At 42.7% G+C, this 18,634-nt stretch overlaps 1 protein-coding gene across 1 annotated transcript in view; it reads right to left on the bottom strand.

The window, feature by feature from the left end:
- fer1l4 (fer-1 like family member 4) overlaps window positions 1-18,634 on the bottom strand; it is a 127,028-nt gene that overhangs the window by 52,496 nt on the left and 55,898 nt on the right. Inside the window, exons 23-26 of the mRNA XM_046319359.1 lie at window positions 9,590-9,742; window positions 9,244-9,427; window positions 8,572-8,696; window positions 4,181-4,315 (exon numbers count right to left, since the gene is read on the bottom strand). Of these exons, the coding sequence (XP_046175315.1) occupies window positions 4,181-4,315; window positions 8,572-8,696; window positions 9,244-9,427; window positions 9,590-9,742 (597 nt within the window). The remainder of the gene's footprint in view (window positions 1-4,180; window positions 4,316-8,571; window positions 8,697-9,243; window positions 9,428-9,589; window positions 9,743-18,634) is intronic.

An 18,634-nucleotide genomic window follows, 5' to 3' on the forward strand; every position in this document is an offset into this window, starting at 1 on the left:
CAAGCCCAGCTTCAGATGCAATCGTTAGGCAAGGGTAATTTCCGTGTAGGAAAGGATGAAACAGCGTCTGTGCCACCAGTAAGCACAGATAGTAGTATAAATCCCCTCGCGCGGTCCCCGCAGCTGGACAACTTTCTCATGACTTCTGGAGGGAAATGCTGTAGGAATGCTCAACCGGTGTCGTTAATTCAGCCGACAGAAACTTTCAACCGGTTCTCCCCATTAAGCAGCGAGTCGGAGTCAGAGGCCAAGCCTTCTCTGGTCTCTACTCCTCCCGTTACGGGGTCTGAGACGCCAAAGCTTCCCAACATTAGCTCTGACAAATTGAAAACCCTAGTCATTGACAAGTCCATTACCCGCAGTATTAGACTTAAAATGAATCATCCAGCGATCATACATTATTTACCAGGGGGCAGGGCTACTGACGTTAAGGATAATTTGAAGATGGTGCTGGCTAAAGCTAAAACTGGCAAGTGTAGAGAGTATAGGGATATTGTAATCCATGTCGGCACCAACGATGTTAGGATGAAACAGTCAGAGGTCACCAAGCGCAACATAGCTTATGCGTGTAAATCAGCTAGAAAGATGTGTTGGCATCGAGTAATTATCTCTGGCCCCCTCCCAGTTAGGGGGAGTGATGAGCTCTACAGCAGAGTCGCTGGTTGAAAACTGTTTTCTGCCCCTCCCAAAAGATCAAATGTGTAGATAATTGGCCCTCTTTCTGGGACTCACCCACAAACAGGACCAAGCCTGTCCTGTTGAGGAGTGTCAGACTCCATCCTAACTGGAGGGGTAATCTCATCTTATCTACGAACATAGACAGGGCTCTAACTCCCCTAGCTCTACAATGAAATAGGGTGCAGGCCAGGCAGCCAGCATAGTGGAGTCTGCCACTAGCACAGTCAGTGTAGTCAGCTCAGCTATCCCCATTGAGACCGCGTCTGTCCCTCGACCTAGGTTGGGCAAAACTAAACATGGCGGTGTTCGCCTTAGCAATCTCATTAGAATAAAGACCTCCTCCATTCCTGCCATTATTGAAAGAGATTGTGAAACCTCACATCTCAAAATAGGGTTACTTATTAATGTTAGACCCCTCACTTCCAAGGCAGTTATAGTCAATGAACTAATCACTGATCACAATCTTGATATGTTAGGCCAGACTGAAACATGGCTTAACCTCCTGGTTACACTAGTGACCATATCCCCTGCACATCCCGCAAAGGCAGAGGTGTTGCTAACATTTACGATAGCAAATTTCAATTTACAAAAAAAACTAAACGTCTTTGTCTTTTAAGCTTCGAGTCATGAAATCTATGCAGCCTACTCAATCACTTTTTATAGCTACTGTATACAGGCCTCCTGGGCCATATACAGCGTTCCCGCACTCAGTTCCCTGAATTCCTATCGGACCTTGCTGTCATAGCAGACAATATTCAAATTTTTGGTGACTTTAATATACACATGGAAATGTCCACAGACACACTCCAAAAGGCATTCGGAGCCATCATCATCTCAGTGGGTTTTGTCCAACATGTCTCCAGACTTACTCACTTCCACAGTCATACTCTGGACCTAGTTTTGTCCCATGGAATAAATGTTGTGGATCTTAATGTTTTTCCTCCTAATCCTGGACTATCGGACCACCACTGTATTACGTTTGCAACAAATAATCTGCTCAGACCCCAACCAAGACACATCAAAAGTTGTGCTATAACTTCTCAGACAACCCAAAGATTCCTTGATGCCCTTCCAGACTCCCTCTGCCTACCCAAGGACGTCAGAGGACAAAAATCAGTTAACCAACTAACTGAGGAGCTCAATTTAACCTTGCGCAATACCGTAGATACAGTCGCACCCCTAAAAACTAAAAACATTTGTCATAAGAAACTAGCTCCCTGGTATACAGAAAATACCCGAGCTCTGAAGCAAGCTTCCTGAAAATTGGAACGGAAATGGCGCCACAACAAACTGGAAGTCTTTCGACTGGCTTGGAAAGACAGTACCGTGCAGTATCGAAGAGCCCTCACTGCTGCTCGATCATCCTATTTTTCCAACTTCATTGAGGAAAATAAGAACAGTCCAAAATGTATTTACGAAATGCTTCAGTCTGGTATTAGACCCCATCATAGCACTGAGAATGACCTTTTAATGCCGTCAGACCGAGGCTCTGCATCTGTCCTCGTGCTCCTAGACCTTAGTGCTGCTTTTGATACCATCGATCACCACATTCTTTTGGAGAGATTGGAAACCCAAATTGGTCTACACGGACAAGTTCTGGCCTGGTTTAGATCTTATCTGTCGGAAAGATATCAGTTTGTCTCTGTGGATGGTTTCGAAAACATAATGTTAACTTTCACTGCTATGCGGATGACACACAGCTGTACATTTCGATGAAACATGGTGAAGCCCCAAAATTGCCCTCGCTTGAAGACTGTTTTTCAGACATAAGGAAGTGGATGGCTGCAAACTTTCTACTTTTAAACTCAGACAAAACAGAGATGCTTGTTCTAGGTCCCAAGAAACAGAGATCTTCTGTTGAATCTGACAATTAATCTTGATGGTTGTACAGTCGTCTCAAATAAAACTGTGAAGTACCTCGGCTTTACTCTGGACCCTGATCTTTCTTTTGATGAACATATGAAGGCTGTTTCAAGGACAGCTTTTTTTCCATCTACATAACATTGCAAAAATCAGACATTTCCTGTCCAAAAATGATGCAGAAAAATTAATCCATGCTTTTGTCACTTCTAAGTTAGACTACTGCAATGCTCTTCTTTCCGACTTCCCGGATAAAGCACTAAATAAACTTCAATTTGTGCTAAATACGGCTGCTAGAATCCTGACTACAATTATTACTCCAGTGCTAGCCTCCCTACACTGGCTTCCTGTTAAGGCTGTGCTGCTGCTCCAGTTTCAACTGTTCTGACTGCAGCTATGGAACCCTGACCTGTTCACTGGACGTGCTACCTGTCCCAGACCTGCTGTTTTCAACTCTCTAGAGACAGCAGGAGCGGTAGAGATACTCTCAATGAGCGGCTATGAAAAGCCAACTGACATTTACTCCTGAGGTGCTGACCTGTTGCACCCTCGACAACTACTGTGATTATTATTATTTGACCATGCTGGTCATTTATGAACATTTGAACATCTTGGCCATGTTCTGTTATAATCTCCACCCAGCACAGCCAGAAGAGGACTGGCCACCCCTCATAGCCTAGTTCCTCTCTAGGTTTTGGCCTTTCTATGGAGTTTTTCCTAGCCACCGTGCTTCTACACCTGCATTGCTTGCTGTTTGGAGTTTTAGGCTGGGTTTAATAAGACCTCCTTGGCAAAAATATCCAAATGTATTACAGATTTCATGAGCTATATTAGATTAATTCTGACTTTTGAGGAAGTGTACAGTATGCTGGCTACAGTGTCTCAAGTGGGACCAACAGTACTATTGCATTTTTAAATAGTTTTTTAGGCAAAGGTCATTTAAGGGTTATATGAGAGGCATAGGTTTTCACTTAGACTCGCCGAGTTCTGCTAGGAGCAATCCAATCTAGTATGCAGACACCTTTACTTATTTGGTTTGTCTTAGTCCTTGGGCATAATGTATTGCTTTTGTCCCTGACAATTGAACATAGACTGATAGGAGTTATTTAGGCATCATACTGTCACCAGTTTTGTCTGTGTTGCAGTTCTTTATGCAGATGTTGCGGGTGATATAGACGTGTCTCCCATAGAACTCTTAACTCTTGCCACGGCCCATTCCTTGAGTGCACTACTGCTAATCTGGACTACAGCCTAGATTACAGTGGCAGCCTCAACAAGGATTTAATATTATTGTATTTTCATTGTTTCATATAATTATTTTTCCTTTGCCAATGATTGAAATGCTTTCTATACATTTCATGAAGAGACATTCTGCATAATAAATATCAGAACATCATTCCAGTCTCAGCCTCTTCCCTCCCACCAGATATAAGAATCTGTATTGTATGGTTAGGCAAAGCTCCCCATGCTCTGGTTTAAATATGGGGTGGCATAGGATAGGCTACACTTATTCCTCTACCACCTCACATATACAAAAGAGGTCAGACATTTAACACTCAACCCAGGCAGTAGAACAAATAATTCACAACAACACTCGTTTACAAAAAGAGCCATACTGGATTCATAGCATAACAGAGTTTACCATTTTGTCGTAATCATAGACATTAATGATGATTATTGGGGGGTCGTCTCTTAATTGGTCCTTACTACCCTCCATGAGGATCTGGTCAAACAGGAGCAGCTCACACCAGGTCGGGGAGAGAGTCTCCTCCATCACCTAAAATACAACCACAAAAAACAATGAAGGAAGTCATGTAGACCTACTGTACATACATGGGTATTTATTTGTGCATGTTTGCATTTCATTAATAAAGAGATCATTACTGTATTATTATGGGTACTGACAGACTTCAAACACATCGTCCAAAAGCTAATTGTAAACTGCATTGTTCCAGATTGTTCCATTGCATGTGTGACAGGTGATTTTGAAGTTTGATTTTGTTAGTGCACGAACTGTTGCTTTTCTATGATAATCCATGATAGTAGATCATGATAGTAGATGTAATGGGGAATATTAAAAAAAAAAGTTCAGTTAAGAATGATTAAAACTTATTATGGCTGCAATCCCGTTGACGGGATCGATATGACAACAGCCAGTGAAAGTGTAGGGCGCCAAATTCAAAACAACAGAAATCTCATAATTAAAATTCCTCAAGCATACATGTATCTTATACCGTTTTAAAAGTAATATTGTTGTCAATCCCACCACAGTGTCCGATTTCAAATAGGCTTTACAGCGGAAGCACCACAAACGATTATGTTAGGTCACCAACTCACAGAAAAACACAGCCATTTTTCCAGCCATGAGTCACAAAAAGCACAAATAGAGATAAAATGTATCACTAACCTTTGATGATCTTCATCAGATGACACTCATAGGACTTCATGTTACACAATACATATATGATTTGTATGATAAAGTTCATATTTATATTAAAAAATCTCAGTATACTTTGGCGCGTTCGTTCACTTGTTCCAAAAACATCCGGTGATATTGCAGAGAGCCACATCATTTTACAGAAATGGTGTTTGAAGCAGATCAGAATATGACAGGTTACTGAGTGAGTGAGCAACTACTGTAGATATCAGAAGTTATTATTTGCCTACTCCACAGTCACAGTTCGATATTTAATCTATTTATAAATGTCAATGAAAATACAATTGTTAGACATGGAAATATAGATATACGTCTCCTTAACTTGTTATGGTTGCAATGCCCCTATCAGGATAAGTGTCATCAACAACCGCTGAATAGCATAGCGCTACATACAATAAATATTTATATTCATGAAATCTTAATTGCAATATAGGAAAACACAGTTTAGCCTTTTGTTAATCTCTTGAACCTCTGGGGGCAGTATTTCATTTTTGGATGAAAAAACGTTCCCGTTTTAAACAAGATATTTTGTCGAGAAAAGATGCTCGACTATGCATGTAATTGACAGCTTTGGAAAGAAAACACTCTGACGTTTCCAAAACTGCAAAGATATTGTCTGTGAGTGCCACAGAACTAATGCTACAGGCGAAAACAAGATGAAACTTCAAACAGGAAGTGAGACAGATTTTTGAGGCGCTGTGTTCCAATGTCTCCTTATATGGCTGTGAATGCGCCAGGAACGAGCCTACACTTTCTGTCTTTTCCCCAAGGTGTCTGCAGCATTGTGACGTATTTGTAGGCATATCATTGGAAGATTGACCATAAGAGACTACATTTACCAGGTGTCCACCTGGTGTCCTCCGTCGAAATTATTGCGTAATCTCCAGCTGCATGTATTTTTCCATGTGATTCAGAGGAGAAACCAAACTGCCACGAATGACTTATCATCGAATAGATATGTGAAAAACACCTTGAGGGTTGATTCTGAACAACGTTTGCCATGTTTCTGTCGATATTATGGAGTTAATTTGGAAAAAAGTTCAGCGTTTTGATGACTGAATTTTCGGGGGGTTTTCTCAGCCAAACGTGATGAACAAAACGGAGCGATTTCTCCTACACAAAAAAACGGAACATTTGCTATCTAACTGAGAGTCTCCTCATTGAAAACATCCGAAGTTCTTTAAAGGTAAATTATTTTATTTGAATGCTTTTCTTGTTTTTGTGAAAATGTTGCCTGCTGAATGCTAGGCTTAATGCTATGCTAGCTATCAATACTTTTACACAAATGCTTATTTTGCTATGGTTGAAAAGCATATTTTGTAAATCTGAGATGACAGTGTTGTTAACAAAAGGCTAAGCTTGAGAGCCAATATATTTATTTCATTTCATTTGCGATTTTCATGAATAGTTAACGTTGCATTATGGTAATGAGCTTGAGGCTATAATTACGATCCCGGATACGGGATTGCTCATCGCAACAGGTTAATCCACCTGTCGTGTCAGATTGTGAAATTATGCTTTACAACGAAAGCAATCCAAGCGTTTGTGTAAATTTATCGATCTCACGATAAAACATTAAGTACACTTAGCATCAGGTAGCTTGGTCACTAACATCAGAAAATAAATCAAATTAATCGTTTACCTTTGATGATCTTCAGATGTTTTCACTCACGAGACTCCCAGTTACACAACAAATGTTCCGTTTGTTCCATAAAGATGATTTTTATATCCAAAATACCTCTGTTTGTTTGTCGCGTTATGTTCAGAAATCCACTGGAAAGAGCGGTCACGACAACGCAGACGAAAATTCCAAATAATGTCCACAGAAACATGTCAAACGTTTTTTATAATCAATCCTCGGGTTGTTTTTAAAATATATAATTGATAATATATCAATCGCAAATGTCTTTCAAAGTAGGAGAGGGGAAAACAATGGCTGTCCAAATTCTGTTGCTCAAGCAAAACTCATGTGACCACTTGAAGCTATGTTATTGTTCTGGCTCCTTTTTCAAAATAAAAGCCTGAAACTATGTCTGAAGACTGTTGACACATTGAGGAAGCGATAGGAAAAGGAATCTGGTTCATATCCATTTAAATCCAGCAAAGGGAGGCTATGGAACCTTGAGTTTTCAAAATAGAAGCCACTTCCTGTTTTGATTTTCCTCAGGGTTTCGCCTGCAATATCAGTCCTGTTACACTCACAGACAATATTTTGACCATTTTGGAAACTTTAGAGTGTTTTCTATCCAATACTAATAATAATATGCATATATTAGCAACTGAGACTGAGGAGCTGGCCATTTACAATGGGCACCTTTTCATCCAAGCTACTCAATACTGCCCCTGCAGCCATGTGAAGTTAATGTAACTGCTGTGTCAGATTTTTTTAAACTTTACTTTAGAAACATTTTAAACTAACTATAGAATCAATCTTTAGGATGTTTTTATAGAAATCTTCAATAACGTTCTAACTGGAGAATTCCTTTGTCTGTAGAGAAGCAATGGAACGCAGGTCGCTGTCATGTGAAATGCGCGTTGAACAGGACCTGGGTCTCTGCAAGACACCTGACTCATTCAGCTCCCATTTTGCCCCACAGCACAGTAGAAGCCTCATTCAAGTTTCTAAAGACGGATGACATCTAGTGGAAGCCATAGGAAGTGCAACTTGATCCATATCCCACTGTGTATTCAATAGGGGCTGGGTTGGAAATCGACCAACCTCAGATTTTCCACATACTGTTTGTACAGGTTTTTGCCTGCCATATGACTTCTGTTATACTCACAGACATCATTCAAACAGTTTTAGAAACTTCAGAGTGTTTCCTATCCAATACTAATCATAATATGCATATATTAGCAACTGGGACTGAGGAGAAGGCCACTTACTCTGGGCACCTTTCATCCAAGCTCCTCAATACTGCCCCTTCCAGACATAAGAAGTTATTAACACAATGCTAAGCATATTTGTTTTCCCTTTCTGTAATACACATGATTTCCAGAGTTCTATTTGTGACTTTCAGGGTTGATGTTCACTAGACTCGATGCAGTATGTTATGTATTAAACTAATATCTGTTGATAGCGATTGACGCCAGACTGGCTGTACAAGGACCGAGGACACCGATTTGTTATTGTATTGATGGTCTTGTGTGATTCTGAACACTCTGATTCTGTAGCAGCTGGCAAAGTTGTCAGTGTCTTTTGTTTTGATTGTATTCAAACCTCTTGGGCTGATGTTTACAGAATATTGGTACTGTGAGATTAAAATATAAGGGCCTGCTGAAAGAAGGCAAGTTAGACATGTTCTCTGCTTCAGTGCTAGAGGTGTCTCCCTGTTGCAACCAGGTTGATTTATGATTGACAATATATTTTGTTCACCTGAATATCCCCTTTACAGTAGATCATGATAGATCATTTATATGATAGTAAACTGTTCAATTCTTCCTCTATTCTGTCTAGCCCTCCTATAGGTGTTTAATTTTCCACAGTAAATTATCTTCTATCCCATAAGTATATCAACTCCATTCCTCCCATTGAAACCTAGGTGGTACTCCAGTGGTGGGTTAACCAGTTCACCTCCAGTTTGTGACTCACTCACCTGTGAGACCTGGCATTGTGTGGAGAACACCACCTTGGTGAAGGGGTCAGACAGTCCATTGTCATCTGCTGCCACGATGCCACGCGCCTGGTAGATATGGGCACGCAACTGGAAATAGCGGCTGTCTGGAAATTCAGAAAAGCCGGAGAAACTCATTAAGATGTCAGATTCAAATAATGGGTGTGTAGTTTATCCACTTTGTGAGTGACAAATTGCAACAGGTTTGTGTATATAGATATGGTATTTAATTTGTTTTACTTTGTTGTTGCTGAGAATTTTCCTGCACCACAGTTCTCTTTGTCTCAATAGATCTCACACTTAAACTATAGCCTACTATAGCCTATAAAAAGTCATTTCCAGTTGTTTAAAAAAAATTATCAAATCCTACTGCAGGATTATTTATTTGTGCAACGAAACTGGTCAAATTGAGAGCCGACATCTGTATGTGTGCCCATCCATGCATGCCAATGTAAGAGTGTGTGGGTAAATAACAATATCTTGACCATTACTCCAAGAGGGAATTCCCCCTTAGGCCGAGGGCAACACTGATTTTAAAGTCCCAAAGACCAACTCATGTCCACTACATGTGTCAGGCTGCATATGTGTGTGAGTGAGTTTGAGTGTGTGTATTGCATCCGAGGGAGACATCAGAGGTAAAGGTGGAACTCTTACCCTCGCAGGAGAGTTTGATGGGGGCCATGTTCATAGGGACAGGGATGATGCCCATAGCCTCCTCGTACACAGGCTTGAACTCAGCTGGCAGGCTGGTAACACAGTTCTTGGAGTATTTGGTGATACCAAGCCATAGATACACCTCCAGCTTAGCAAAGATCTCCCCCACTGGGCAACCTGGAGCCTAAAGACACAAGAGAACTTGTTTGTTCCACACAGGAATACAAAGTTCTCGAAATCCAATAGAATAATATTCAAATGTAATATGATTATTAAATTAAACAGTGATACATATTGTACATTAATACAGTTAGAATAGAACACCACATAGAGATTTGGGAGATACCTTCAAGTACATGGTGGTGAGTTTCCCACAGTCTTTCCCCCTTTCCTCCTCCACCAAAGAGAAGAGGATGGAGTGGGAGGGGATCCTGGCAAAGGCCACCCGTTTCCCTACACTCATCATCCACACAAACACATCTGGCAGGGTGCTCTGAGGCTGCAGATGGAGAGTGAAAGAGATAGAGGCAGACAGGCAGAAAGACAAAAATAAAAATAGAGTGAAAAAAAGTCCCACATAGAAATTGTTAACATCTAAATGTCAGTAAGAGCTGTTGATCACGTGAGCACTTCCTCACTGTCTCCTGACTGCTGTACTGTTTGCTGCTCCTTGGCTCCATGCCCTGCCCATCATTTTGAGTGTCTTTTTACTCTTAATAACTATTTAATCAAACTATTGATTTAACAAGTTTAGCAACGTCCTAGTTTTGTCCTCACACAACTTTTTGAATTCAACTTTTTCACCCGGGGTGCTTTATCTGAACATAGATCTGCAGGACCTCCTCAGGCCGAAAAAAAAGCTAAGTAACATGATGCCGTCTCACTGCAGTTGCTGTACTCTCTATTACCTGCAATATTAGGCTTTAAAAAAATCATCCAGCAATCAAACATTGTTTACCATGGGACAGGACTACCAACATAAAGGCTAATCTGAAGATGGTGCTGGCTAAGCCTAAACTGTCAGGTGTAGATTGTATAGGGATATTGTTATCCGCGTCGGCACCAACAATGTTAGGATGAAACAGTGTAACTTAGCTAGAAAGATGTGTTGACATCGAGTAATTGTCTCTGGCCCCCTCCCAGTTGGGGAAGTGATGAGAGGTACAGCAGACTTGCACAACTCAATCGCTGGTTGAAAAATGTTTTCTGCCCCTCCCAAAAGACAGAATTAGTAGATAACAGGCCCCCTTTCTGGTCTGACTATCAAGAAGTAGCAGATAAGATATATATATATATATATATATATAACAGGTGAGGATAAATTAGGCTTGGTGAGAAGGCAGGGAAATTCTAAGCGAATAGAATAATTGAACCTGTACAATGCTGAAAGAAATTAATATCAAAGGATGAGGTTAACTTAGTCTAGAGTAGTGAGATATGAGACATTAACGTTGAAAGTCCCAAAAAGAATATCCTATGGGTGAAATGTCCGATCAAAAGTCTATGGACGCGGTTCAAAGGAAGAGAAATACATACTGATTATTTTTAAAGGGATACACACATAGTCTGTTATGCAGGTGAATGAGGACCCAAAAGCGACTTGGCGAAAACAGAGTCTTTATTCCAGTAAAGGAAATAGGCAATACTCCTAGACAAATCAGAGCAGAAAACAAAACATAAAAAACTAATTCCACTCGTAGTGACGAGGACAGACTGGAGACTCGACCATAAACTGTAGGTTGCCTCGGGAAGGCACCGACCGTAGCAGACTCAGACACCTGCTCACACGCAGCATCTGAGGGAAACAAGACACGACAGGGCGAGACAAAGACACAGCACGGCGAACAATATACAAGGATCCGACAGGACAGAAACGGAAGACAAGGGGAGAAATAGGGACTCTAATCAGAGGGCAAGATACGGAACAGGTGTGAAAAGATTAGATGATTGAGTAGGGGAATAGGAACAGCTGGGAGCAGGAACGGAACGATAGAGAGAAGAGAGAGAGGGAGGGAGAGAGAAAAAAAGGGAACGAACCTAATAAGACCAGCAGGGGGAAAACGAACAGAAGGGAAAGCAAAATGACAAGACAATATAAGACAAAACATGACAGTACCCCCCCACTCACCGAGCGCCTCCTGGCGCACTCGAGGAGGAACACTGGCGGCAACGGAGGAAATCATAGATCACAAACGGTCCAGCACGTCCCGAGAAAGAACCCAACTCCTCTCCTCAGGACCGTAACGGAAAACGATAAAAAGGGAAACTAGGGTACTACTCTAAAAAAAAAAATGAGACACGGGTAGAGAACTGAAAGCTTTAGAGCAAACAGGACCAAACAGGCCAGGAGAGTAACAACTAGGGACAGACTGAGACACAGCAAGGGCAGGAACAAGAACAGGAGAGATGCGGTGGCAGGGAACAGACTGAGACCCAGCAAGACCAGGAGCAGAAGCAGAAAAAAAAATTACCAGACTTATTCTGCGCGCAGTCCGAACAAGCAGCCACGAAACGGCGCGTGTCACGCTCCAGAGTAGGCCACCAAAACCGCTGGCGAATGGAAGCAAGCATACCCCGAACGCCGGGGTGGCCAGCTAACTTGGCAGAGTGCGCCCACTGAAGAACAGCCAGACGAGTAGAAACAGGAACGAAAAGACGGTTACTAGGACAAGCGTGCGGCGACGGAGTGCGAGTGAGTGCTTGCTTAACCTGTCTCTCAATTTCCCAGACAGTCAACCCGACAACACACCCAACAGGAAGGATCCCCTCGGGATCGGTAAAAGCCACAGAAGAACTAAAGAGACGGGATAAAGCATGAGGCTTGGTGTTCTTAGTACCCGGGCAATAAGAAATAACGAACTTGAAACGAGCGAAAAACAATGCCCAACGAGCATGACGCGCATTCAGTCGTTTGGCAGAACGGATGTACTCAAGGTTCCTTTGGTCAGTCCAAATGACAAAAGGAACGGTCGCCCCCTCCAACCACTGTCGCCATTTGCCTAGGGCTAAACGGATGGCGAGCAGTTCGCGGTTAGCCACATCATAGTTACGTTCCGACGGTGACAGGCGATGAGAAAAATACGCACAAGGGTGGACCCCATCGTCAGTATCGGAGCGCTGGGACAGAATGGCTCCCACGCCCACCCCCGACGCGTCAACCTCAACAATAAACTGTTTAGTGACGTCAGGTGCAACAAGGATAGGAGCGGATGCAAAACGCTTCTTGAGGAGATCAGAACAACAATCATACGACCGGTGAGGAGGAAGGGAGTTGGCTCTGGACCGACTGAAGACCGAGCGCAGATCATGATATTCCTCCGGCACTCCTGTCAAATCACCAGGTTCCTCCTGAGAAGAGGGGACAGAAGAAACAGGAGGGATAGCAGACATTAAACACTTCACATGACAAGAAACGTTCCAGGATAGGATAGAATTACTAGACCAATCAAAAGAAGGATTATGACACACTAGCCAGGGATGACCCAAAACAACAGGTGTAAAAGGTGAACAAAAAATCAAAAAAGAAATGGTCTCACTATGGTTACCAGATACAGTGAGGGTTAAAGGTAGTGTTTCACATAATATACTGGGGAGAGGACTACCATCCAAGGCGAACATGACCGTGGGCTCCCTAACTGTCTGAGAGGAATGTCATGTTCCCGAGCCCAGGCTTCGTCCATAAAACAGCCCTCCGCCCCAGAGTCTATTAATGCACTGCAGGAAGCTGCCGATCCGGTCCAGCGTAGATGGACCGGTAAGGTAGTACAGGTACTTGACGGAGAGGACCGTCTAGTAGCGCTTATCAGTCGCCCTCCGCTTACTGATGAGCTCTGGCCTTTAACTGGACATGAAATGACAAAATGACCAGCGGAACCGCAATAGAGACAGAGGCGGTTGGTGATTCTCCGTTCCCTCTCCTTAGTCGAAATGCGAATACCCCCAGCTGCATGGGCTCAACACCTGAGTCAGTGGGGAAAGATGGTAGTGTCGGAGAGAGGGGAGACACAGTTAACGCGAGCTCTCTTCTATGAGCTCGGTGACGAAGATCTACCCGTCGTTCAATGCGAATAGCGAGTTCAATCAAAGAATCCACGCTGGATGGAACCTCCCGAGAGAGAATCTCATCCTTAACCTTAGCGTGGAGTCCCTCCAGAAAACGAGCGAGCAACGCCTGCTCGTTCCAGTTACTGGAGGCAGCAAGAGTGCGAAACTCTATAGAGTAATCCGTTATGGATCGATTACCTTGACATAGGGAAGACAGGGACCAGGAAGCTTCTTTCCCAAAAACTGAACGATCAAAAGCCCTTATCATCTCCTCTTTAAAGTTCAGATAATCGTTAGTACACTCAGCGCTTGCCTCCCAGATAGCTGTGCCCCACTGCCGAGCCCGACCAGTAAGGAGTGATATGACGTAGGCAATCCGAGCTCTCTCTTTTGAGTATGTGTTGGGTTGGAGAGAGAACACTATATCACACTGGGTGAGAAAGGAGCGGCACTCAGTGGGCTGCCCAGAATAACATGGTGGGTTATTAACCCTAGGTTCCGGAGGCTCGGAAGACCCGGAAGTAGCTGGTGGCACGAAACGAAGACTCTGATACTGTCCTGAGAGGTCGGAGACCTGAGCGGCCAGGGTCTCAACGGCATGCCGAGCAGCAGACAATTCCTGCTCGTGTCTGCCGAGCATCGCTCCCTGGAACTCGAGAGTAGAGTAGAGAGAATCCATAGTCGCTGGGTCCATTCTTGGTCGGATCCTTCTGTTATGCAGGTGAATGAGGACCCAAAAGCGACTTGGCGAAAACAGAGTCTTTATTCCAGTAAAGGAAATAGGCAATACTCCTAGACAAATCAGAGCAGAAAACAAAACATAAAAAACTAATTCCACTCGTAGTGACGAGGACAGACTGGAGACTCGACCATAAACTGTAGGTTGCCTCGGGAAGGCACCGACCGTAGCAGACTCAGACACCTGCTCACACGCAGCATCTGAGGGAAACAAGACACGACAGGGCGAGACAAAGACACAGCACGGCGAACAATATACAAGGATCCGACAGGACAGAAACGGAAGACAAGGGGAGAAATAGGGACTCTAATCAGAGGGAAAGATACGGAACAGGTGTGAAAAGATTAGATGATTGAGTAGGGGAATAGGAACAGCTGGGAGCAGGAACGGACCGATAGAGAGAAGAGAGAGAGGGAGGGAGAGAGAAAAAAGGGAACGAACCTAATAAGACCAGCAGGGGGAAAACGAACAGAAGGGAAAGCAAAATGACAAGACAATATAAGACAAAACATGACATAGTCAGACAGAAAAGGACTAAAAGTAACTAAGTAACGGTAAATTGCAAATTTATAGAATTACACGCACATAGGATTTAAAATTAAATATAGAAAGGCATAGATAAGTGATTAAATACCATAGCTAAGTAACGGTAAGGATTGTTTAGAAATGCCTCAAAAGAAGCCCCGGAACTAACGGGAGACGAGCGTTATATGGAACAGAAAGACAAGAGAAACATTGATTTCGGTCTAAGATGGAGAAAGAAATACGATTTTGATGGCCGTCTAAATGTAGAAAAGCTGGAATCCCTTATAAAACAGATACATAAGGAATGTGGAAATAATGTGAAAAAAGCAGAATAAACAGGGGTTATACACAGTCGAAGTTTGGCTTTCGGAAGCAAAAAAAGATAATTGGACGCGCAGGAAAAAAGGTTAAATCTGACAAGACTCTCGAAGGCGCTGCCCTCCGCTCCCGCAGATGAAAAAGTTAACCAATTGGGTGGAGGTGAGGATAACAAACTATATCTTCCTCGATTATACCAACAATACAGAGATAATCCAGTCAATGAAATAGTGGTTATAAGAATACGGCTGCAGGAGCTACCTGTGAAATTACCACCCAAGTATGTGGATCCCGCTGAAGCCGAGGGAGGTATAATGGAGTTAGAGAAGGGAATAAAGTCGAGAAAAATGGATAAGGTGAGTCAAAAGAAAAATACAAGATGTTTTAATTGTAACGAAATTGGACATTTCGCCCGGGAGTGTAACACTCCCTGCAAACGTCGTCAACAAGGTTGTAATTTAACTGTGGGGAAAGTCAGAGGTGACAATCGAGTAAAAAAAAGGAAGAGTCAGATACAAAAGGAGTGAGATTAATGAGAATCCTAACTGAGGGAAAACTTTGGCCTTAAATTGGGGCTATTTTCTGTTGTCTAGATGCCGGAGTAAGAAATACAGATGACTGTAAAAGGGGTCTATTTGCAGAGAGTCTCAGTCAGTTCCATAGCGTTGGTAGTATAGTGGTGAGTGCAGCAGTCTTACCAACGGCAATCCACGGTTCGGTTCCCAGCCGAGGCATTAACTAAAAAAACAAATATATTTTATATATATATATATATATATATATATGTATGAAATTTTGGTTGTAATTAAACTAATTGTTTTGCAGAGAAAGTTATAGTCATTAGTATTGGTATAAGATATAAACTGAACATTTTAAATGGTTTGTTTGGTTCAAATTGAAAGACCAATTCATTCAATTTAAAATAAGAACGAAGCGAATTTTGATGCAAGACGATGTCTGTTCACTAAATGATCTTTTGGGAATAGTATATTGGGAATAGAGTCGTAATTAAAATGTTAAATCAAAGACGGGACAGTAACTTAAATCAAATGAATTCTGAATAATAACGGAGAAACAATTACGATAGATTTGTGCCCATCGAAGTGTTTTTATAAAATTAGCGAATTGGGAGGTGAGAGATGTTGATTGATGTTCTCGCCATCACGGTTGACAACTCCATTGTGTCCTCCTCCCAGAGCGCTAAGAACCTTGGCGTGATCCTGGACAACACCCTGTCGTTCTCAACTAACATCAAGGTGGTGGCCCGTTCCTGTAGGTTCATGCTCTACAACATCCGCAGAGTACGACCCTGCCTCACACAGGAAGCGGCGCAGGTCCTAATCCAGGCACTTGTCATCTCCCGTCTGGATTACTGCAACTCGCTGTTGGCTGGGCTCCCTGCCTGTGCCATTAAACCCCTACAACTCATCCAGAACGCCGCAGCCCGTCTAGTGTTCAACCTTCCCAAGTTCTCTCACGTCACCCCGCTCCTCCGCTCTCTCCACTGGCTTCCAGTTGAAGCTCGCATCCGCTACAAGACCATGGTGCTTGCCTACGGAGCTGTGAGGGGAACGGCACCTCAGTACCTCCAGGCTCTGATCAGGCCCTACACCCAAATAAGGGCACTGCGTTCATCCACCTCTGGCCTGCTCGCCTCCCTACCACTGAGGAAGTACAGTTCCCGCTCAGCCCAGTCAAAACTGTTCGCTGCTCTGGCTCCCCAATGGTGGAACAAACTCCCTCACGACGCCAGGACAGCGGAGTCAATCACCACCTTCCGGAGACACCTGAAACCCCACCTCTTTAAGGAATACCTAGGATATGATAAAGTAATCCCTCTCACCCCCCTTTAAGATTTAGATGCACTATTGTAAAGTGACTGTTCCACTTGATGTCATAAGGTGAATGCACCAATTTGTAAGTCGCTCTGGATAAGAGCGTCTGCTAAATGACTTAAATGTAAATGTAAATGTAATAATTACCTAAAAATAAAAAATATAAAAAATAATTATTAGCTAATAATCAGATAGAACAAATGAGAAACTGTTTGTTAACCAAACCTGTATGTCCAAGATTTTATGCACTACAGGTGAATTACAGGTGAAGTCACTCAATCCAGTCCCTGTTGGGGGGACCATACCCCGGAACTACCCGGATTCATATCACACTGCGGGAGGGTAGGACACAATGACACTGTCGAACAATAACAGGGCTTGAGAGGAGAACTGGAATTAACAGAATTCTGGGGGCCATCTCTCGAATTAAAAATACCTTACCACCTGTCCTTTCCTCACTATTCTTGTTCATAGAAGTGAAAATGTGTCTGACTATTGCTAATGATGTGTTTTCTGGAAGAGGGTGGGGCTTTATAGGTGAGCTGTCCATCCTAAGCTGTATGGTTGGAGATCTTATTCCTACAACATGAACCCGAGAAGGCCAGAGGGTAATATTGACATAATTAAACGAGAAATTAGTATTAACCAAGCATAAGAGATCACTTAATCTGTATAAACAGGAAGTGTGAGTAGGATAGGGAGGGATGTCTCAGTGGAGTTCTATGTAGACCAAGTGGTGTCTCTGATTCCTTGGCAGTTCAGGACTAAGAGTAGCTATTATGGAATACAGCTATGCAAGTCTCTGTGTAGTTCATGGAAACATGTTATAGCTCACATCATGTGAGAAGGCTACATAAATCTACATACCCAGCATGGAAGGAGATGGAGTGTAGTGAAAGTAAGGGTTTCAGTTGATAACCTAGTGCATTCCAGGTAGAAAAAGTTAGAGCAGCTGATTGCTCTGTAGTCAGCAGAATACAAGCAGAGTCCCTGACAAAGCAAATACTGACTGTGGAGTTGTCCAGAGCCAAGAGCCGGTGTGGATAGTTCAGAAATTGAATTATTCACCTAAGGGAACAGCCTGTATGGTAAAGCTATTCATGGAAACAGGAAAGCCAGATAATAAGTTGTATGGATTTGCACTATTTATATCCACATGTTCCTTTGAAATCTGAGCTTCCTCCTTTCACAGAGACAACGAGAGACTGTTTATTGTTTGATTCAGTATAGTACTCCTGAGAAATATGTGAGGTAAAATCAGTACTGCAATAGGACAGATAATGTTACTTCTGATGCGACCAATGAGTGATTTGGCAGGCTGGTTGAGATCTGGGGATTTCAGTAAGATAAGGAGGCTCAGGGCTCACATCTGTTGGTTGTGTGGGAGAATGACATGATGGCCAAGTATTACTGGCTAATTGAACAGAGGTATGTGTATTGGTACATTTGAGAATGCTTTTTACACTCATTCAACACCATGACATGGTGTTGACTAAACGGGAGAAAATAAATACTCCGACTGGGTCTTTTGATGATAGGGTTTGTATTAATAACATCGTGGTTCCAAGGGTGGCAGATGAGATCAAAGCTATAAATTAGATCCTGGTAGGATTAGAGTCAAGTATTTTTTGATGGTCCACTCTCAATGAGAATGTGGATTGGATCAATTATATCTATTAAAAATCCACAGCGCTTCACCAATTATATTAGAGATGTAATGAATGACTTGAGAGTATAGAATAGTCTTGGATGTTTGCTGGCTGAAGAGGGTGGGAGTGAAGGTAATTTGACTCCGGGATATACAGCTGGGATGGATCAGTGACCAAGGCCTTGTCTGGTTTACACACCCTAGTTCACGAGTTGGAAAGTAACTCAGGGGTGGATACTTCTCAGACAAATTGGGTTGACAGTGTGTTTGGAAGATGGAAAA

Source organism: Oncorhynchus gorbuscha, linkage group LG21 (genome assembly GCF_021184085.1).
Source record: "Oncorhynchus gorbuscha isolate QuinsamMale2020 ecotype Even-year linkage group LG21, OgorEven_v1.0, whole genome shotgun sequence".
Classification (NCBI taxonomy): Eukaryota; Metazoa; Chordata; class Actinopteri; order Salmoniformes; family Salmonidae; genus Oncorhynchus; species Oncorhynchus gorbuscha.